The following is a 22,245-nucleotide window of genomic DNA, read 5'->3' as shown; positions in this document are numbered from 1 at the left end:
ACTGATACATGAGCAAAACAAGATTGCATGTGAAATTTATACTCAGTGAGGCATCCAGGCTTAACTCACATGCTCCTAGTGGGTATTTGCACTAATACTACATTTGTTGATACAGTCTTTTGAAAGAGTTGATGATAAGCATTTCATAAAGTATTTATAAAACACTGGTATAGCTTAGTGTTGGAGAGCAGAAGAGAGAATTGCTTGGGATTGTCAATGATTTCTTATCATCTGCTAGAGGAAGACTAAATAACAACATCATGATGTTAAGGTAGATCTAAATGTGTTAACAAGAAGAAATGTTGAGGAAGTCCTAAGTGGAAAAGAGAAAGATGTAAATTATGTAGTATCATACTACCTACAGTTTTTAAAAAGATACATATGTTTACCCCAAGCACATTCCTTTTTTTTTTTTTTTGAGACAGAGTCTTGCTCTGTCACCCAGGATGGTGTGCAGTGGCGCGGTCTTGGCTCACTGCAACCTCCGCCTCCCGGGTTCAAGCGGTTCTCCTGCCACCTCAGACTCCCAAGTAGCTGGTATTACAGGCACCCACCACTATGCCGGCTAGTTTTTTGTATTTTTAGTAGAGACGGGGTTTCTCCATGATGGCCTGGCTAGTCTCGAACTCCTGACCTCAAGTGATTCACCTGCCTCAGCCGCCCACAGTGCTGGGATTACAGGCGTGAGCCACCACACCCATCCTCACATTACTTTCATGATGGTTATCTTCTAAGATTTCCATTATAAAATACAGAGTGTGGTGAGCATTCTTGTACATACATCTTACATACTTGTGCAAATATATATGTAGGTTAAATTCTAAGATGTGGAATTGCAAAGTTTGTAAAGTATGTGTAGTTTTCATTTGATAAACTTAAAAAATCAATATCAAAATTAAAGTCATAATTTTATATTGATAAGGCCCTGGTGAATTTATAAAATCAAACTTATTTTTCTAGGTCCTAGGCCTACTTACAAGCCTCCAGTCTCAAATTATCCAGGTTGGTTAACTCTTTATCCTACTGATATTGTTAAGAATTTATTTATTTATTTTTATTATACTTTAAGTTCTAGGGTATGTGTGCACAGCGTGCAGGTTTGTTACATAGGTATACGTGTGCCATGTTGGTTTGCTGCACCCATCAACTCATCATTTATATTAGGTATTTCTCCTAATGCTATCCCTCCCCCAGCCCCTAACCCCTGACAGGCCCCAGTGTGTGATGTTCCCCACCCTGTGTCCATGTGTTCTCGTTGTTCAACTCCCACCTATGAGTGAGAACATGTGGTGTTTGGTTTTCTGTCCTTGTGATAGTTTGATTAGAATGATGGTTTCCAGCTTCATCCATGTCCCTGCAAAGGACATGAACTCATCCTTTTTTATGGCTGCATAGTATTCCATGGTGTATATGTGCCACATTTTCTTAATCCAGTCTATCATTGATGGACATTCGGGTTGGTTCCAAGTCTTTGCTATTGTGAATAGTGCCACAATAAACATACGTGTGCATGTGTCTTTATAGTAGCATGATTTATAATCCTTTGGGTATATACCCAGTAAGGGATTACTGGGTCAAATGGTATTTCTAGTTGTAGATCCTTCAGGAATCACCACACTGTCTTCCACAATGGTTGAACTAATTTACAGTCCCACCAACAGTGTAAAAGTGTTCCTGTTTCTCCACATCCTCTCCAGCATCTGTTGTTCCTGACTTTTTAATAATCGCCAATCTAACTGGCGTGAGTGGTATCTCATTGTGGTTTTGATTTGCATTTCTCTGATGACCAGTGATGATGAGCATTTTTTCATATGTCTGTTGGCTGTATAAATGTCTTCTTTTGAGAAGTGTCTGTTCATATCCTTTGCCCACTTTTTGATGGTGGTGTTTTTTTCTTGTAAATTTATTTAAGTTCTTTGTAGATTCTGGATATTAGCCCTTTGTCAGATGGGCAGATTGCAAAGATTTTCTCCCATTCTGTACGTTGCCTGTTCACTCTGATGATAGTTTCTTTTGCTGTGCAGAAGCTCTTTAGTTTCATTAGATCCCATTTGTCTATTTTGGCTTTTGTTGCCATTGCTTTTGGTGTTTTAGTTATGAAGTATTTGCCCATGCCTATGTCCTGAATGGTATTGCCTAGGTTTTCTTGTTGGGTTTTTATGGTGTTAGGTCTTACATTTAAGTCTTCAATCCATCTTGAGTTAATTTTTGTATAAGGTGTGAGGAAGGGATCCAGTTTCAGCTTTCTACATACGGCTAGTCAGTTTTCCCAGCACCGCTTATTAAATAGGGAATCCCTTCCCCATTTCTTGTTTTTGTCAGGTTTGTCAAAGATCAGATGGTTGTAGATGTGAGGTGTTATTTCTAAGGCCTCTATTCTGTTCCTTTGATCTATATATCTGTTTTGGTACCAGTACCATGCTGTTTTGGTCACTGTAGCCTTGTAGTATAGTTTGAAGTCAGGTAGCTTGATGTCTCCAGCTTTGTTCTTTTTGCTTAGGATTGTCTTGGCTATATGGACTCTTTTTTGGTTCCATATGAACTTTAAAGTAGTTTTTTCCAATTCTGTGAAGAAAGTCAGTGGTAGCTTGATGTGGATAGCATTGAATCTATAAATTACCTTGGGTAGTATGGCCATTTTCCCAATATTGATTCTTCCTATCCATGAGCATGGAATGTTCTTCCATTTGTTTGTGTACTCTTTTATTTCGTTGAGCAGTGGTTTGTAGTTGTCTTTGAAGATGTCCTTCACATCCCTTGTAAGTTGGATTCCTAGGTATTTTATTCTCTTTGTAGCAATTGTGAATGGGAATTCACTCATTATTTGGCTCTCTGTTTGTCTATTATTGGTGTATAGGAATGCTTGTGATTTTTGCACATTGATTTTGTATCCTGAGACTTCGCTGAAGTTGTTTATCAGCTTGTGGAGATTTTGGGCTGAGACGATGGGGTTTTCTAAATATACAATCATGTCATCTGCAAACAGAGACAATTTGACTTCCTCTTTTCCTAATTGAATACCCTTTATTTCTTTTTCTTGCCTGATCACCCTGGCCAGAACTTCCAACACTATGTTGAATAGGAGTGGTGAGAGAGGGCATCCTTGTCTTGTGCCGGTTTCCAAAGGGAATGTCCAGTTTTTGCCCATTCGGTATGATATTGACTGTGGGTTTGTCTTAAATAGCTCTTATTATTTTGAGATATATTCCATCAATACCTAGTTTATTGAGAGTTTTTAGCATGAAGGGCTGTTGAATTTTGTCAAAGGCCTTTTCTGCATCTATTGAAATAGTCATGTGGTTTTTGTTGTTGGTTCTGTTTTTGTGATGGATTATGTTTATTGATTTGTTAATGTTGAACCAGCCTTGTATCCCAGGGATGAAGCCAACTTGATTGTGGTGGATAAGCTTTTTGATGTGCTGCTGGATTCAGTTTGCCAGTATTTTGTTGAGGATTTTTGCATCGATGTTCATCAGGGATATTGGCCTAAAATTATCTCTTTTTGTTGCACCTCTACCAGGCTTTGGTATCAGGATGATGCTACCTTCCTAAAATGAGTTAGGGAGGATTCCCTCTTTTTCTGTTGATTGAAATAGTTTCAAAGGAATGGTACCAGCTCCTCTTTGTAGATCTGGTTGAATTCGGCTGTGAATCCATCTGGTCCTGGACTTTTTTTGGTTGGTAGGCTATTAATTATTGCCTCAATTTCAGAACCTGTTATTGGTCTATTCAGAGGTTCAGCCTTTCCTGGTTTAGTCTTGGGAGGGTGTATGTGTCCAGGAATTTATCCATTGCTTCTAGATTTTCTAGTTTATTTGCGTAGAGGTGTTTATAGTATTCTCTGATGGTAGTTTGTATTTCTGTGGGATCAGTGGTGATATCCCCTTTATCATTTTTTATTGTGTCTATTTGATTATTCTCTCTTTACTTCTTTATTAGTCTTGCTAGTGGTCATTTTTGTTGATCTTTTCAAAAAACCAGCTCCTGGATTCATTGAGTTTTTGAAGGGTTTTTTATATCTTTACCTCCTTCAGTTCTGCTCTGATCTTAGTTATTTCTTGCCTTCTGCTAGCTTTTGAATTTGTTTGCTCTTGCTTCTCTAGTTCTTTTAATGGTGATGTTAGGGTGTTGATTTTAGATCTTTCCTGCTTTCTCTTGTGGGCATTTAGTGCTATAAATTTCCCTCTACACACTACTTTAAATGTTTCCCAGAGATTCTGGTACGTTGTGTCTTTGTTCTCGTTGGTTTTAAAGAACAACTTTATTTCAGTCTTCATTTCATTATTTACCCAGTAGTCATTCAAGAGCAGGTTGTTCAGTTTCCATGTAGTTGTGTGGTTTTGAGTGAATTTATTAATCCTGATATGCACTGTGGTCTGAGAGACAGTTTGTTGTGATTTCTGTTCTTTTACATTTGCTGAGGAGTGTTTTCTACCAATTATGTGGTCAATTTTAGAATAAGTGCGATGTGGTGTTGAGAAGAATGTATATTCTGTTCATTTGGGGTATAGAGTTCTGTAGATGATTAGTAGGTCTGCTTGGTCCAGAGCTAGTTCAAGTCCTGGATATCCTTGTTAATTTTCTGTCTCATTGATCTGTCCAATATTGACAGTGGGGTGTTAAAGGCTGCCATTATTATTGTGTGGGAGTCTATGTCTCTTTGTAGGTCTCTAAGGCCTTGGCTTTATGAATCTGGGTGCTCCTGTATTGGGTGCATATATATTTAGGATAGTTAGCTCTTCTTGGTGAATTGATCCCTTTACCATTATGTAGTGGCCTTCTTTGTCTCTTTTGATCTTTGTTGGTTTAATGTCTGTTTTATCAGAAACTAGAATTGCAACCCCTTTTTTTTTTGCTTTCCATTTGCTTGGTAGATCTTCCTCTGTCCCTTTATTTTGAGCCTATGTGCATCTTTGCATGTGAGATAGGTCTCCTGAATATAGCACACCCATGGGTCTTGACTCTTTATCCAATTTGCCAGTCTGTGTTTTTTAATTGGGGCATTTAGCCCATTTTCATTTAAGGCTAATAGTGTTGTGTTTGAATTTGATCCTGTCATTATGATGTTAGCTGGTTATTTTGCCCGTTAACTGATGCAGTTTCTTCATAGCATCGATGGTCTTTACCATTTGGCTTGTTTTTGCAGTGGCTGGTACCGGTTGTTCCTTTCCATGTTTAGTGCTTCCTTCAGGAGCTCTTGTAAGGCAGGCCTGGTGGCGACAAAATCTCTCAGCATTTGCTTGTCTATAAACTATTTTATTTCTCCTTCACTTACGAAGCTTAGTTTGGCTGGATATGAGATTCTGGGTTGAAAATTATTTTCTTTAAGAATGTTGAATATTGGCCCCCATTCTTTTAAGGCTCGTAGGGTTTCTGCTGAGACATCCGCTGATAGTTGGATAGGCTTCCCTTTGTGGGTAACCTGACCTTTCTCTCTGGCTGCCCTTAACATTTTTTTCCTTCATTTCAACCTTGGTGAATCTGACGATTATGTGTCTTGGGGTTGCACTTTTCAAGGAGTATTTTTGTGGTGTTCTCTGTATTTCCTGAATTTGAATGTTGGCCTGTCTTGCTAGTTTAGGGAAGTCCTCCTGGACAATATCCTGAAGAGTGTTTTCTAACTTGATTCCATTCTCCCCGTCACTTTCAGGTACACCAATCAAACGTAGATTTGGTGTTTTCACATAGTCCCATATTTCTTGGAGGCTTTGTTTGTTTCTTTTCACTTTGTTCTCTAATCTTGTCTTCTCTTTTTCATTAATCTGATCTTCAATCACTGATATAGTTTCTTTCCACTTGATCGAATCAGCTATTGAAGGTTGTGCATGCGTCACGAAGTTCTTGTGCCGTGGTTTTCACCTCCATCATGTCATTTAAGGTCTTCTCTACACCGTTTATTCTAGTTAGCCATTCATCTAATCTTTTTTCAAGGTTTTTACCTTCCTCGAGATGGGTTAGAACATCTTAGCTTGGAGAAGTTTGTTATTACTGACCTTCTGAAACCTACTTCTGTTAACTCATCCAACTCATTCTCTGTCCAGTTTTGTTCCCTTGCTGGCAAGGAGCTGTGATCCTTTGGAGGAGAAGAGGCAGTCTGTTTTTTGGAATTTTCAGCTTTTCTGCTCTGGTTTCTCCCATCTTTGTGGTTTTTATCTACCTTTTGTCTTTGATGTTGGTGACCTACAGATGGGGTTTTGGTGTGGATGTCCTTTTTGTTGATGTTGATGCTATTCCTTTCTGTTTGTGTGTTTTCCTTCCAACAGTCAGACCCCTCAGCTGCAGGTGTGTTGGAGTTTGCTGGAGGTCCACTCCAGACCCTGTTTTCCTGAGTATCACCAGCAGAGGCTGCAGAACCACAAATATTGCTGCCTGATCCTTCCTCTGGAAGCTTCGTCCCAGGTGGGGCACCCACCACCTGTTTGAGGTGTTTGTCGGCCGCTACTGGGAGGTCTTTCCCAGTCAGGCTACATGGGTGTCAGGGACCCACTTGAGGAGGCAGTCTGTCCAGTCTCGAAGCTCGAATGCCATGTTCAGAGCACCACTGCTCTCTTCAGAGCTGTCAGACAGGGACGTTTAAGTCTGCAGAAGCTGCTGCCTTTTGTTCTACTATGCCCTGCCCCCAGAGGTGGAATCTATAGAGGCAGTAGCCCTTACTGAGCTGCAGTGGGCTCCTCCAGTTTGTGCTTCCAGGTCTCTTTGTTTACACTGTGAGCTACTCAAGCCTCAGCAATGGCAGACATCCCTCCCCTCATCAGGCTGCAGTGTCGCAGGTCAATCTCAGACTGCTGCGCTAGCAGTGAGCAAGGTTCTGTGAGCGTGGGACCTGCCAAGCCATGCACAGGAGGGTATCTCCTGGTCTGCCGGTTGTTAAGACTGTGGGAAAAGTGCAGTATTTGGTCAGGAGTGTACTGTTTCTCCAGGTACAGTCTGTCACGGCTTCCCTTGGCTAGGAAAGGGAAATCCCCCAAGTCCTTGCGCTTCCGGGTGAGGCGATGCCCCGCCCTCCGTGGGCTGCACTCACTGTCCAACCAGTCCCAGTGAGATGAACCAGGTATCTCAGTTGGAAATGCAGAAATCACCTGTCTTCTGCATCTATCTCGCTGGAGCTGCACACCAGAGCTGTTCCTATTCAGCCATCTTGGACAAGTTTTTTTTTACTTAAAATTTTTTTAAATTAAAAACTTAAGACATATCTAAAAAAATGTTAAGAATTTTTAAATGATGGGTGAAAAATAACATCTTGTTTTAATTTGCATTTCTTGGTTCTTGGTTTTTAGTTGTTTTTGTTTTTGCTTTTTTGAGACCGGGTCTCACTCTGTTGCCCAGGCTGGAGTGCAGTGGTGCAACCACAGCACACTGCAGCCTCAACCTCCTGGGCTCAGGTGATTCTCCCACCTCAGCCTCCCAGGTAGCTGGAACTACAGGCACCTGCCACCACACCCAGCTATTTTTTTTGTGTGTGAATTTTTTGTACAGACAGGGTTTTGCCATGTTGGCAAGTCTTTTCTCCAACTCCTGGGCTTAAGCGATCCTCCTGCCTCAGCTTCCCAAAGTGCTAGGATTACAGGTGTGACCCACCATGCCCGGCCAATTTGCATTTCTTTAATTATCAGTGAATCTGAACTTTTTTTGATCTACATTTATTTATTCATGTGCTTTGTCTATTTTTCTGCTGGGTTTCTAAAATATTTTTCTTAGTGATTTTTGAGAGCTCATTATGAATTAAAGCCCTTTTAATATGAAGTGAACAGTTTTTTCCAGGTTCTTTTGTTTTGTCAGTTTTAAGCTTGTTATACTATTGGATATAGATTACTTTTTATAACTTTTAATTACATGAGTAGTGTATGAATATACTTTTGTAGAATTTCAAACATTACAAAAGTATATAGAGTAAAAGATTAGTTTTATTTTTAACTCATTACCCAAGTTAATCACTGTTAATAGTTTAGGGTTTCTTTTTAAATCTATTTTTGTACATCAACATCTTTTTTTAAAAAGTTTTATTTTAGATTTGGGGGTACAGGTGAAGGTTTGTTACATAAGTAAACGTGTCACAGGGATTTGTTGTACATACTATTTCATCACCCAGGTATTAAGCCTAGTACCCAATAGTTACCTTTTCTGCTCTTCCTACTCCCACCCTCCCTGCTCAAGTATACCCCAGTGTCTGTTGTTTCCTTCTTTGTGTTCATTAGTTCTTACCATTTAGCTCCCACTTATAAGTGAGAACATGCGGTATTTGGGACGTTCCTTCTGAAGACATGTGCTCGTTCTTTTTTATGGCTACGTAGTATTCCATGGTGTATATGTACCACATTTTCTTTATCCAGTCTGTCATTGATGGGCATTTAGGTTGATTCCTTGTCTTTGCTATTGTGAGCAGTGCTGCAGTGAACATTCATGTGCATATATCTTTATGGCAGAATGATTTATATTTCTCTGGGTATATACCCAGTAATGGGATTGCTGGGTTGAATGGTAGTTCTGCTTTTAGGTCTTTGAGGAATCGCCATACTGCTTCCCACAATGGTGGAACTAAATTACACTCCCACGAACAGCATGTAAGTGTTCCCTTTTCTCTACAACCTCACCAGCATCTATTATTTTTTGACTTTTTAATAATAGCCATTCTGACTGGTGTGAAATGGTATCTCACTGCCGTTTTGATTTGCATTTCTCTAATGATCAGTGATATTGAGCTTTTCTTCTGTATGTTTGTTGGCCACATCTATGTCTTCTTTTGAAAATGTCTGTTCACGTGCTTTGCCCACTTTTTAATGGAGTTGTTTTTCTCTTGTAAATTTTTTTAAGTTCCTATAAATGCTAAATATTAGGCCTTTGTCAGATGCATAGTTTGCAAAAATGTTCCCCCATTCTGTAGGTTGTCTGTTTACTCTGTTGATAGTTTCTTTTGCTGTGCAGAAGCTCTTCAATTTACTTCAATCGTACTTGTCAATTTTTGCTTGTGTTGCGATTGTTTTTGATGTCTTTGTCATGAAATCTTTGTTATTATGTCCAGAGTGATATTGCCTAGGTTGTCTTCCAGGGTTTTTATAGTTTTGGGTTTTACATGCAAATCTTTAATCCATCTTGAGTTGATTTTTGTGTATGGTGTAAGGAAGGGATCCAGTTTCAATCTTCTGCATATGGCTAGCCAGTTATCTCAGCACCATTTATTTAATAGGGAATCTTTTTCCCATTGCTTGTTTTTGTCAGTTCTGTGGAAGATCAGATGGTCATAGATGTGCAGCCTTATTTCTAGGCTCTCTATTCTGTTCCATTGGTGTATATGCCTGTTTTTGTACCAGTACCATGCTGTTTTGGTTAGCGTAGCCTTGTAGTAGAGTTTGAAGTCAGGTAATGTGATGCCTCCAGCTTTGTTCTTTTTGCGTAAGATTTTCTTGACTATTCAGGCTCTTTTTGGCTCCATATGAATTTTAAAATAGTTTTTTCTAGTTCTGTGAAGAATGTCGTTGGTAGTTTGATAGGAATAGCATTGAATCTGTAAATAGCTTTGGGCAGTATAGCCATTTTAATGATATTGATTCTTCCATCCATGAGCATGGGATGTTTTTCCATTTGTTTGTGTCTTCTCTGATTTCTTTGAGCTGTGTTTTATAATTCTCATTGCAGAGATGTTTCACCTCCCTGGTTAGCTGTATTCCTAGGTATTTTATTCTTTTTGTAGTAATTTTGACTGGGATTGCCTCTCTGATTTGACTCTCAGTTTGGCTGTTGTTGGTGTATAGGAATGCTAGTGATTTTTGTATATTGATTTTGTATCCTGCAACTTTGGTGAAGTTGTTTATCATCTGGAGCAGCTTTTAGGCCAAGACTATGGGGTTTTCTAAATATAGAATCATGTTGTCTGTGGACAGAGATAGTTTGACTTCCTCTCTTCCTATTTGGATGCCCTCTGTTTCTTTCTCTTATCTGATTGCTTTGCCTAGGACCGTCAACATACTTTTATGTGTAATTATACATGTAGTTTGGTGTTTTCTCTTTTCTTAAAAATGATATTATGCTGTACATATTTTTCTGCAACTTTTTCCACTTACACTCTTAGATTGTAGTTGTGTTTAGATTTATTCTCATACTTTCTAATGATGACTTAAGTATATACCATACTTTATTTAACTATTCTATCAGAGGTCATTTATATGTTCAGACGTTTTATATTAATAGGTAGTTGGATGTATTGATCTTTTCCCTAATGGCTATGACTTTGGTGTCTTTCTTACTAAAACTTTAGGTCTTCTGTATGCTGAAATTGTATGAAGATTTCAACCATGTGTTCTGACTTTGGTCTTTGCACTTAAATCATTAGTAAATCTGAAATTTATTCTGGTGTATATAATGAGATATATGGTTCCACCTCACCCCACCCCAGCAACCACCATCCAATAGCTAAATAGCACCATTTTTTGAATAAGTTGTCTTCTCCCCAACTGATTTGAAATGTCAATTTGTATCATACATTGCATTCATAGGTGTTCCATCCTCTTTTCTCCTTTGAACTTTGTCCATTCTTCTATTCTTGTAGCAAAAGCAAGTCTTTTTTTTTTTTTTTTTTTTTTTTTTTTACTGTAGTACTATATGTTTTAATAACTGCCAGAACACTTCCTTTTCAGAAATTTCTAAGGAACTCTATGTTATTTTTTCCAAATAAACTTTTTATCTTATCATTTTGACCATTTTAAGTTTACAATTCAGTGGCATTCAGTACACTGACATTGTTATGTAACCATCAGTACCATCCATCTCTAGAATATTATAATCATCCCACACTGAATCTCTACTCATTAAACAGTAACTCTCCATTCCTCCCTATCCCCATCACCTGATGATAACCACTATCTACTTTTTGTCTCATGAATTTGCCTATTCTAGGTAAATTTATATAATTATAATAAGTGGAGTCCACTTATATGGCATCCCACTATTTGTCCTTTTGTGTGTGGCTTATTTTACTTAGCATAATGTTTTTAAGGTTCATCTAGATCTATCTTGTGACATGAATCAGAACTTCATTCCTTTTTATGGCTGAATAATAGTTCGTTATATGTATATACTATATTTCATTTATTCATTCATCTGTTGCTAGACACTTGGGTTGGTTTGTTTTTACCTTTTGGCTATTTTGAGTAATGCTGTTATAAACATAGGTGTACACATATCTGTTTGAGTTCCCCTATTCAGTTCTTTTAGGTATATACCTGGGAGTAGAATTGCTAGATCATAAGGGAATTCTATTTTTAATATTTTGAGGAACTGGCATACTGTATTCCACAGTGGCTGCACCATTTTACATTCCCACCAGCAGTGGGAACCTTTAACAAAGGTTCCAATTTTTCCACATCTCCACCGACACTTATTAAATTGTTTTTTTAGTAATAGCCAAGTGTCTTAGTCTGTTTTGTATGTGATAACAGAATACCACAGACTGAGTAACTTATAATGAACAGAAATTTATTTCTTACAGTTCTGGAGGCTGAGAAGTCTAATATCAAGGCATGGGCATCTGTGAGGGCCCTCTTGCTTTGTCATAATATGATGGAAGGCATCACATGGTGGAAAGGAAAAGAGATGGTGAGAGAGAGAGTAAGAGGGACAAAACCATGCCCTAAATAACAAACACACCCCTGCAATAACGACATTAGTCCATTCATGAGGACAGAGCCATAATGACCCAAACACCTCTTAAAGGCGCCACCCCAATAACGTTAGATTGACAATTAAATTTCATCATGAGTTTTGAAGGGGACATTCAAACCATAGACCATCCTAATAGATATGAAGTAGATATGCATACTAGATATGCATTTCCCTAAAAATTAGAAATGTGTTGAGAATCTTTTCATGTGCTTATTGGTCATTTGTATATCTTCGTTAGAGAAACATCTTTTTAAGTCTTTTGCCCATTTTCAAGTTGGGTTGACATTTGTTACTGAGTTTTAGGAGTTATTTATATGTTCTGGATATTACTTCCTTATCAAATATATGATTTACAAATATTTCCTCTCATTCTGTGGGTTGCCTTTTCACTCTGTTGATAGTGTCATTTGATGCACAAAATTTGCTTTTAATTGATGAAATATAATTTTTTTCTTGTCTTGCCTGGGCTTTTAGAGTCACATCCAATAAATCATAGCCAGATCAAATGTCAAGAAGCATTTCCTCTGTTTTCTTCTGAGAGTTTTATAGTTTTACCTCTTATGTTTAGGTCTCTGATCTATTTTGAGTTTGTGTTTGTATATGATAAGGGTCCAGCTTCACTTTTTTTGCATGTGGATATCCAGTTTTACCAGCACCATTTGTAGAAGAGACTCCCTTTCCCCATTTGACTGTTCCTTGTCACGCTTGTTGAAAACCGTTTGACCATATATGCATTTCCGAGGTCTCTGTTCTATTCCATTGGTCTGTATGTCTGCCTTTTTGTCATTACCATTGTTTTGATTATTATAGTTTTGGAATCAGAAAGTGTGAGCCTTCTCAACTTTGCTCTTTGTTTCTAGGATTGTTTTGGCTATTTGTGGTCCCTTGAGATTTCATATGTATTTTGGAATGGATTTTTCTATTTCAAAAAAAAAACAAAAAATGCCATCATCAGGATTTTCATAGGGGTTGCACTGAATCTGAAGATTGCTTTGTATAGTATTGACAGTTTAAAAATACTAAATTTTTCCAATCCATAAACACAAGTGTCTTTCCATTTATTTTATATCTTTAATTTTTTTTAGCAGTTTTGTAGTTTTCAGTGTACAAGTCTTTCACCTCCTTAGTTTATTCCTAAGTATTTTATTCTTTTTGATGCTATTACAAATGATATTGTTTTCTTAATTTCCTTTTCAGATTATTCATTGTTAGTGTATAGAAATACAACTGAGTTTTGTATGTTGATTTTGTAACCTGCCACTTAACTGAATTCATTTATTAGTTCTAAGAGATTTTTGCATGTGTGTGTATATGTGGGATCCTTAGGGTTTTCTAAATAAAAGATCATGTCATCTGCAAACAGCAAATTTTATTTCTTCCTAATTTGAATTTCTTTTTCTTACCTAATTGCTCTGATTAGAACTTTCAGTCCTATGTCAGATAGAAGTGGCAAACATGGACACCCTGTCTTGTTCCTGATCTTAGGGAAAAAGCCTTCATTCATTTAACATTGAGTATGATGTTAGCTGTGGGTTTTTAATATATGGCCTTTATTATGTTGAGGAAGTTTCCTTCCATTTCAGGTCAACTCTAAAGCATTTATTTTTATTAATCCCTCTTTTTTTTTTTTTTTTTTTTTTTGAGACAGAGTCTCGCTGTGTTGCCAGACTGGAGTGCAGTGGCTGTATCTCGGCTCACTGCAACCTCCGCCTCCCGGGTTCAAGCAATTCTCCTGCCTCAGCCTCCCAAGTAGCTGGGATTACAGGCACGCACTACCACACCCAGCTAATTTTTGTATTTTTTTTTTTTAGTAGAGACGGGGTGTCACCATGTTGGCCAGGGTGGTCTCGAACTCCTGACCTCGTGATCTGCCTGCCTCGGCCTCCCAAAGTGCTGGGATTACAGGCGTGAGCCACTGTGCCTGGCTAATCCCTCTATCTTTTAATTTTAATTAGAATCACATTGGATTTATAGACTAATTTTGAGAAAACAGTACAGATAAATTTGCATGTTGAACCACAGAATGTTGTCACAGGAAATGTGAGTGGGCAGGAAGAAGAAAGATTATGACATTAAATGTAAGTTTATAAATTTTTATGATACTACTTTGAGAAACATTAATATCGTTTATAAGGAAAATTATATTTTAAGGGATTTTCTACAAAGGTGAAAAAAATCACCCTATGAATTTAAAGGATTTTAAGCTTTATATTTAATTCTTTCTTTCTTTTATTAATTTAATCTATATTTCTTCTTTTTTTCTAGGATATCCTAAACCTGAGGAAGGAATACTTGACAGTTTGGGTTGGTATAGCTATCATGACAAATATAAGTGGTAGTATGTGTAGAAACGTATAGGTAATTAGTTTTTATGAGGTGCCCAAACATAGGATCCTTGGTAGGGTAAGATAACTTTCTTAAATGCTGTGTTTGTATGTAGGTTAAAATATATAAAACACAATTTTCTTTCCACATTATATTGTTATTTTGTGATGGTAATCTGTCGATAAATTTTCTTTCCATTCATATCTTATATACATGAACCTTAAAGCAATCTAAGTTGGGTTTATTTTTTCTGTCACACGCTGATTTAACACACTTGATGTAGGCTTACGCAGTTTACACAATGCATGTTAAAAAAATGATGAAGTGCAGTTGTGATATAGGCCAATGAAATATGAAGATTTCTTAATAAGTAAAAACAAAAATCTATTACCTTTCATTTCTTAGACTAGTTTGGTAATAGTTAATCATTTTATATAATGTACCTTAGGCTTGTTTTTTAGTATTTGCCTTACCTCCAAAATCTGTGGTCCAAGTGTCATTGTGCCAGTAAATCTGTTGCCATCTTAAACTGTTAAACACTTGATAACTATTTATGAGATGAGAAGAGCAGAGTTGAACATAGCACTTTATGCTTTGACTTATAGCAATTTAATAAAAGTAATGGCAGTTTAGAAGCAAAGGTACTAGGGACAGAAACAGTCCTAAAAATTAAGATTTTATAGAATTATTTTGTGTTCTCTAGATAGTCAAAAATGTATGCTCAAATTTCTCTGTATATTTTTATCCATGTGCCCTGGTGTTTCATTTATTATGGGAATCCTATTGGTATTTAGGACTATGTCTTAATTTTGGGGCAGGGCAGAGTATGGAAGTAGAGAGGATGGGAAGGGGATTGATAAAGTATTGTTTGCGAAGACTTTGTAAATACCATCTGGGCAATAGAATAATAGAAATTTATTTATGACTCACTCTGCAGATCACTTTTGGAGGAAAAAATACAAATTAAATGTCTACCAAAATAATAAGAAATGACAGAATGACTATTGAATTAAACCAACTCTCATGGGATAATACTTTTCAAAAATCATTTTCCTTTACTATAGTGAATTCTAATTACGCTAATAACTTTACCGCTAAATAACCTGATGTGGTAGCTATAGAGAAAAACAGTGAAAAATGAGGTTCCCATTAAGAGTTTCACAAGTGGAACCCTTAACCTGGAAACTGGTTAGAAGGGTTCTATGATCAAAATGACCTGGATGCCCTAGCAGTCATGCTAAAACTATATAAAAAAATTTTTTTTCCTCTGTAGTCTTGTATTAGTCCATTCTCAATGCTGTTGTAAGGAACAGTCTGAGACCGGGTAATTTATAAAGGAAAGAGATTTAACTGACTCAGTTCTGCAGGGCTGAGGAGGCCCCAGGAAACTTATAATCATGGAGGAAGAGGAAGCAAACACATTCTTCTTCACATGATGGCAGGAAGGAGAAGTATGAGAACCAAGTGAAGGAGGAAGCCGCTTATAAAACCATCAGATCTCGTGAGAACTTACTATCATGAGAATAGCATGGGGGAAACCGCCTCCATGATTCAATTACCTCTCATGGGGTCCCTCCCACAACACGTGGGGATTATGGGAATTGCGATTCAAGATGAGATTTGGGTGGGGACACAGCCAAACCATATCAAGTGTTTAGATGATCTGATTGAAATAAATGCTATCTGGAGATCCATGTGTTCAACATCTTTGAACTGTTTTCTTTCTCAGATGTTTGGGTCATTGCTGTGATTGTTATTGCCATAGGTAAGTATCACAAATTTTGACACCACTTAAGTCAAAAAATTATTGTGAAGACATGCATTTTAAAAATAGTTTTTCAGTTTCTATACTTTTTTCAGCTTGTAAATTGGTTAAACCGATTTAGGAAAACCTGACCTTTTATTTGATATACTTACCTACCTTGTGTTAGTGATTTTATACTCTGTTATATTCTGTATATCTACTTAGTAACAAAGCCTAAGTAATACATATTTTCTCAAGATGATCAGTAATATTAGTTGGCTTCCCAAATGTGCTTTTGATAGTTTTCTAAATTAAGCAAGGACTTTTCTCTGACTTACTATGGACTGTGTAAGTGATTATGGGGAGTTGGATTTAGATAGCAAAGAGTCTGGATGGAATATAAATGTGTAGGTGCTTAAATAACATTTGACCACTGAAATGTAACCAACATTTATTTCTTCTGCTAGATGTTGAATCTTGGTGATTAGTTTTCAGAATTATATGTCATTTGTTTTCTGGTTTCTTATAGTTGTTGGAGTTGCAGTAATTTGTGTTGTCCCGTACAGATATCTTCAAAGGAGGAAGAAGAAAGGGTAAATTAAAGCATGTTTCTTTTAACTTCTTGGTCCTTCTTATACTTAACATGCTTTTGTGCAGCTTCAGTTTGTAATCTGTATTGCATGCTATCTTTTTTTTTTTTTAAATATGCCTGCATTAGTTTTTCCTACCAATTGCATTTCTTTGCTAAAAATATTTTCAGCTACTTCTAACATCACTGCAACATAAAAACATCTGTGCAGAGTTCCTACAGCTATTATGACTTTAAGAAAAATTTCTTTTGGATTTGAGGTTTAAGTTATTTAGCAAATCATGGACCACTCACTATGAGGCCTTCTCTACCCTATTCCCTATTTCCAAAATTGCACTAATGGCCAAAATTAAATTTAAAGTATTTCACTGTGGAGACTTTGACAGTTGTATTCACTGGAATTTTTATAATGAAAAGTTTCCACTTGTCTATATAGCTTAGCTAGTTGCAAGAAGCTATGTAGGCATATCATTTAAATACCCAATTTGGTGTCTTTTCATTTAAAGTTGTTATTTATACATGTTAAACTGGGGGATTCAAAACAACACTATCCGATTTCCCTCTTACGTTCTCTGAATTTACCAGATTGCAGTAAAACTGATGGGGTTAAAGTTAAAGTTGCTGAGACGGGTTAGATCTATAAGGTACCTCAATTAACTGTGTCTTTTAATATATAAAAATGTAAAAAGTGAGTGGGTTTAGAATAGAAGAAAAATGTACAAGTACATATCTTCTAAAGAAAATAGGGTTTTTAAACATCAAACTCAAATTTTAGTTAAAGAGCTTACAGTTTAACAAAAGACTTAGAATGAATCCTGGAACACAGACTAAGATTAGGTGCTTTGAAATTTCTGAAAGATAATATACATTCATTTTTACTGATTTTTAAAAACTGTTTTCCCCTATAGTTTTAGAAATAGCTTTGAAATCAAACCTAATAATTTTAAGACTTTTGGTACTCATGGTTTTATGATATATATTCCTTTTATACTGATCATCAGGTTTGGACTAAGTCATAAAAGTACAAGCTTTACTCATAAGGAACTCAAACTTTTTTCATATTACTTGGTTATCTTTTTAAATACCCATAATCCCTTCACTTGAATCTTAAATCTTGTATTTATGGAACACAATATGCATATTTGATTTATCTATCAGTTGTATATTTTAAAAGTTACATATCTACAACGTGAGTACAAAATATTATCAATGGAATATTTTTACAAATCCATAAGGTTTGTGTAGAAACAAGTTCTAAAGAAAACAAAACAAAGTCGCATTCTGCTTATTTTCCTACTTTGTTTAAAATATCACTGCATCAGAATTTTTAAAGGTTCATTAACAAGTATTAATCAAACTCTCTCTAGCTAGCAGTTAATGGTTTTTCTGTTGTTGTTGTTTTTTGCTTTTTTGTGATGGAGTCTTGCTCTGTCACCCAGGCTGGAGTGCAGTGGCGCAATCTTGGCTCACTGCAACCTTGGCCTCCTGGGTTCAAGGGATTCTTTGCCTCAGCCTCACGAGTAGCTGGGATTACAGTCGTGCACCACCACCACCGGCTAATTTGTTGTACCTGTACTAGAGATGGGGTTTCACCATGTTGGTCAGGCTGGTCTTGAACTCCTGACCTCAGGTAATCCGCCCACCTCGGCCTCCCAAGGTGCTAGGATTACAGGCATGAGCCACCGCGCCTGGCCTTAATGGGTCTTTTAAAGCTCAACAGTTATCTGACTGTTACACTCCCAAATGAAAGGTTCAATAGCAGTAGTGAACTGAGATTCCAAAATTAATTTGTCCAGTGATTTTTTTTTAAAGCTCATATTTTACAGCATAGGGTCCAACTGACAGTTGCCATTATTAAAATTTTAAAATATTTTGGGAAGGTATGATATCTTTAGCCAATGCAACATAATTAATCCTGCAAATAGTAGCACAACTTGAGGAAAAATAGTCCAGAAAATGGTGTGAGAGACGAAACTCCTAATTGCCTTTGAACTTTAAAATATAAACTGCATGGGAATCTTTTAGAATAGATGTTGCCCTTTTTATGACAGGAACATACTCGATTGGAAATTCAGCATATGTAATGGCTGAATCCAAAGCTAGGCTCTCTTTATGGATCTATTATTTTGTAGTTCCATGTTATTTTGCTAGCTGAACTGAATGTGAGGGTGGTTTATCTTTCTTCTTCAGAGTCTAGAGCAATGCTTCTCTGACTTTAATGTGCACATTAGTCACCTGGAAATCTGTTAAAATACAGATTCTGATTCATTGGGTTTGGGGTGGAGCCTGAGACCCTGCCTGTCTAGTGAGCTCCCAGTGCTGATGCTGCTGCTGTGCCTGGGCTACACTGACCAGGGTGTTGGCCACTACTGATGTGCCTATACTGTTGAAGTCTGAAGAAACACTATGAAGCTTATTGGCAAATTTTTCTAATATTTAAGATAATTGAAGTTTTTAAGATTCCTCATCCATGTGTATCCTTAAAAAAAGGCTATGGGGTAATAAATAGTAGTTGGCTTTTCTTACCTTCTTTAACTCTTAAAAAACAAAGATTTCCAGCCGGGCCTAGTGGCTCACGCCTGTAATCCCAGCACTTTGGGAGGCCGAGGCGGGCGGATCACGAGGTCAGGAGATCAAGACCATCCTGGCTAACACGGTGAAACCCCGTCTCTACTAAAAATACAAAAAAAAAAAAAAAAAAAAAAAAAGTGGCGGGCGCCTGTAGTCCCAGCTACTCGGGAGGCTGAGGCAGGAGAATGGCGTGAACCCCGGAGGCGGAGCTTGCAGTGAGCGAGATTGCGCCACTGCACTCCAGCCTGGGTGACGGAGTGAGACTCCATCTCAAAAACAAAAAAACACAAAAAAACCCCAAAGATTTCCATTTTTTTCTTTGCACTGTTTAATGTCCATAATCTTGTCCCCCCAGATTGGCTGTTGTGGCCTTAGAAACTTCTTATAAAGACTATAAAATGTCTGGAGGCACTTCTCCACTTCCGGGGGTAACTGGAAGCAGGCTAGCAGGCACAAATAATCTCAAATTGCTGTTAAAGCCTGGCACAAAATGTATTTCTTGTAAACTGGTATTTATGGTGATTTGGGAACGTAATTACTCTTCTGCAGCCTTCATCTCAAAATACAAAAATAGTGTAAGGAGTCATTTTAAGATCATCCAACATCATTTACATTACTTGATAAAAAGTGGGCAAAAGGTTAAAGTATTCTGCCACTTTTCTGTTTCATAGCTCTCAGCTAAGAACAGTATAGGATACCAGTGGATCCGAAACAGGTCCCATCCACATGCTCCCTCCTCTTCCCTTCCCGTTTCCTTTCTTTACTAATTCTTCTACCATACTTTTTAGTCTTGGAAGCCACAGCCCTGTCTTTGCTACTGCTTCAGTCCTGTATTGCATGGCATGACTGTGCTTCTGAACAACAGATGCCTTTTGTTTACATAAATATTTAAGTAATGATTTTTTTTAAATGCATGATTATTTTTTAACTCTAGTTAAGCGTCCCTGGATAAGTGACAGTTTGGCTAAGTTAGTGAAAGTTATTTGCATAATTTATATATTTATTACCTGTGACAAATAGTTTTTCCTTTTTTCCATTAATGGTATTTATTATTTTGTATAACCTAAACTGACTTTTAATGTTACATTAATATTGACTGACCCAATTACTTTATTAAAAATAGTGGTCAATTCAGGTAATTGGGGCATATAGTGACATGGGGCAAAAAAAGGATCAAATTAACTTAAATGTTTTTCTAGTTGGCCCTTAAATTCTTGAGCATTTAACCCTTCAAAAATTTTTGAGCAACTACAAAAATGTTTTGTAATTAGTTTAGAAAGCATCCTTACAAAATTAGATCCATCTCAGAAATATGAGACGCCATGTAATACGAAGTTTTGCAACGATGTCTCCTCAGGTTGAAAACAGATGTGCCACAGGAAGACACTTCTTAATGTAAAAGTCCAGAGACATCTGAAAATACATGATGTCATAAAGTTGATTTCTAGATAATATTACATGGATTTGATACATACTCAATGTGTTCCCTCAAAATTGAGGGTGTTAGGCCGGGTTTGGTGGCTCACGCCTGTAATCCCAGCAACTTTGTGAGGCCGAGGCAGGCCGATGGCTTGAGCTCAGGAGTTTGAGATCAGCCTGGGCAACATGGTGAGATGCTGTCTCTTAAAAAAAAAAAAAAAAAAAAAAAAAAAATCAAGAGTGCTAGAGACCAGTACCATTTCTCCCCAACAATCTGTTATTCCTTGAAAACATTTTGACATGAATCACTTCATGCAAAATGGCTTCAAAGATAAACATATTAAACAGGAATTTCCAGTCTGTTTATCTGCTGGATGATCTATATGACTTCAAAGTTCAAGTAGCTTCTAGCACAAAATTCATGTTTCCAGTCCTTCAGTGAGAATGAGAAAGTCTTAAGTTATGAACCTAATTCTCAGCTTTCCTGCTATTCTCTTACACTGGATTTTATCCCACTTGTTATGCTACTCTTGTTTCTTTTTGGTTTGAAGTCACTATTTTATTCAGCCCTTTTCTCTTCCTCTGTTCAGCTCATACCTAACTGATGAGACCCACAGAGAAGTAAAATTTACTTCTCTCTGAGAAGGAGAGATGAGAGAAAGGTTTGCTTTTATCATTAAAAGGTATCTGTTTTCTGTTGTTTATTTTCAGATGTCCTTTCTTTTGAAAAATATTCAGTGGATATATAGATATCAATAACCTGAGCAAAGAGATATTGGCAGTAAATATCAAAGAGGAAATTTACATTCCTGTTCCCTTTGCTAAATTATTGATGTTTTCTTATACCATTCCCTTTGAAAACATAATGTGTACTGACAGGCTTTGACGTAGGCTTTAAATAGAGTTATGTTCCCCTAGTCCTTTTATCAGACGATCTCACTTCTACCTTGTAAAACAGCTGTGAATCCAAAAGTAAGAATTTGTGAGCCAACTGGGAAATAACCACAGAATCAACTCATTTTAAGTGCAAGGAGGAAAAATGCCCTTTTATAGAAACCAAAATATATTTTACTTAGTTTTGTAAATTTATTCAATTCCAACGTATAAATAACTCTGTAAAGACATTTTATCAGTTTCCCTGGGCTGGGATATTTTTAGCATATCAAAGGAAAACAAAAAAGTCCTCAGATTTTGAAAAGTAATGGATTGCATTGCCTTAAACCCTTGGACCCCGTCCACCTTCTGTCTTTGAACTGAACTGGAATTATTCCTCTGTTTGTGCTAGAATGTGTGTCCGCAGAGCTGGGAAGAGACGGAGATACATATCCCACCTCTTATAATGTGAGGCCCTAACCTAGGTTATAATTAAAAGTTTGGGAGCAGGATCTACAAAGGCCAGCTGGAAGGACAATTTCTTAGTAAAAGCAAAGTGGTGTCTTTGGTTACAGGAGGAAAGGGAAAGACAAAACATACCAACCAGAATTGGCGTTCTGGGCCTACCCAGTCCTATATACAGTAGTTCCTTCTTATCCACGGGGGATACATTCCAAAACCTCTAGTGGTTGCCTGAAACCTGGGAGAGTACTAAACCTTATATATACTGTTTCTCTTATACATGTATACCTATGATCATTCAATTTATAAATTAGGCACAGTAGGAGATTAACAGCCATAACTAATAACTAATAATATCAAACAATTATAAAAATATGCCAGCATCACTACTCTTGTGCTCTGAGGCCACTAAGTAAAATAAGGGTTACCTAACCACAGGTACTGTGATACCGTGACAGTCAATCTGATAACCAAGACAGCTATTGAATAACAGGCACATAGTGTCCACAGCGTGGGTATGCTGGACGAAGGGATGATTTATATCCCGGGAGGGATGGAGTGGGACAGTGTGAGATTTCATCATGATACTCAGAATGGCACACAATCT

The 22,245-nt window shown here is 37.1% G+C and overlaps 2 protein-coding genes across 21 annotated transcripts in view; one reads left to right on the top strand and one right to left on the bottom strand.

The window, feature by feature from the left end:
- LOC107970009 (uncharacterized) overlaps positions 1 to 22,245 on the bottom strand; it is a 110,585-nt gene that overhangs the window by 9,140 nt on the left and 79,200 nt on the right. The gene's annotated exons all lie outside the window — the stretch shown is intronic.
- CD46 (CD46 molecule) overlaps positions 1 to 22,245 on the top strand; it is a 45,238-nt gene that overhangs the window by 19,081 nt on the left and 3,912 nt on the right. For 6 of the 19 annotated variants that reach the window (XR_010156792.1, XM_001167541.7, XM_001167573.7 and 3 more), the window contains 4 exons: positions 961 to 1,002; positions 13,921 to 13,959; positions 15,710 to 15,745; positions 16,254 to 16,317. Coding sequence is in view for 18 of the 19 variants with exons in the window: in XM_001167541.7 (XP_001167541.2) it covers positions 961 to 1,002; positions 13,921 to 13,959; positions 15,710 to 15,745; positions 16,254 to 16,317 (181 nt within the window). In the remaining variant the exon portion in view is untranslated. Of the gene's footprint in view, positions 1 to 960; positions 1,003 to 13,920; positions 13,960 to 15,709; positions 15,746 to 16,253; positions 16,318 to 20,893; positions 20,987 to 22,245 lie in introns of all 19 variants that reach the window. The other 13 variants (XM_063810086.1, XM_063810084.1, XM_063810082.1 and 10 more) reach the window with 5 other exon arrangements.

The sequence above is a fragment of the Pan troglodytes genome, chromosome 1 (assembly GCF_028858775.2).
Source record: "Pan troglodytes isolate AG18354 chromosome 1, NHGRI_mPanTro3-v2.0_pri, whole genome shotgun sequence".
NCBI classification, from domain to species: domain Eukaryota; kingdom Metazoa; phylum Chordata; class Mammalia; order Primates; family Hominidae; genus Pan; species Pan troglodytes.
Note: the sequence above shows the minus strand (reverse complement) of the source record. Positions and strands in the feature narration are given on the sequence as shown.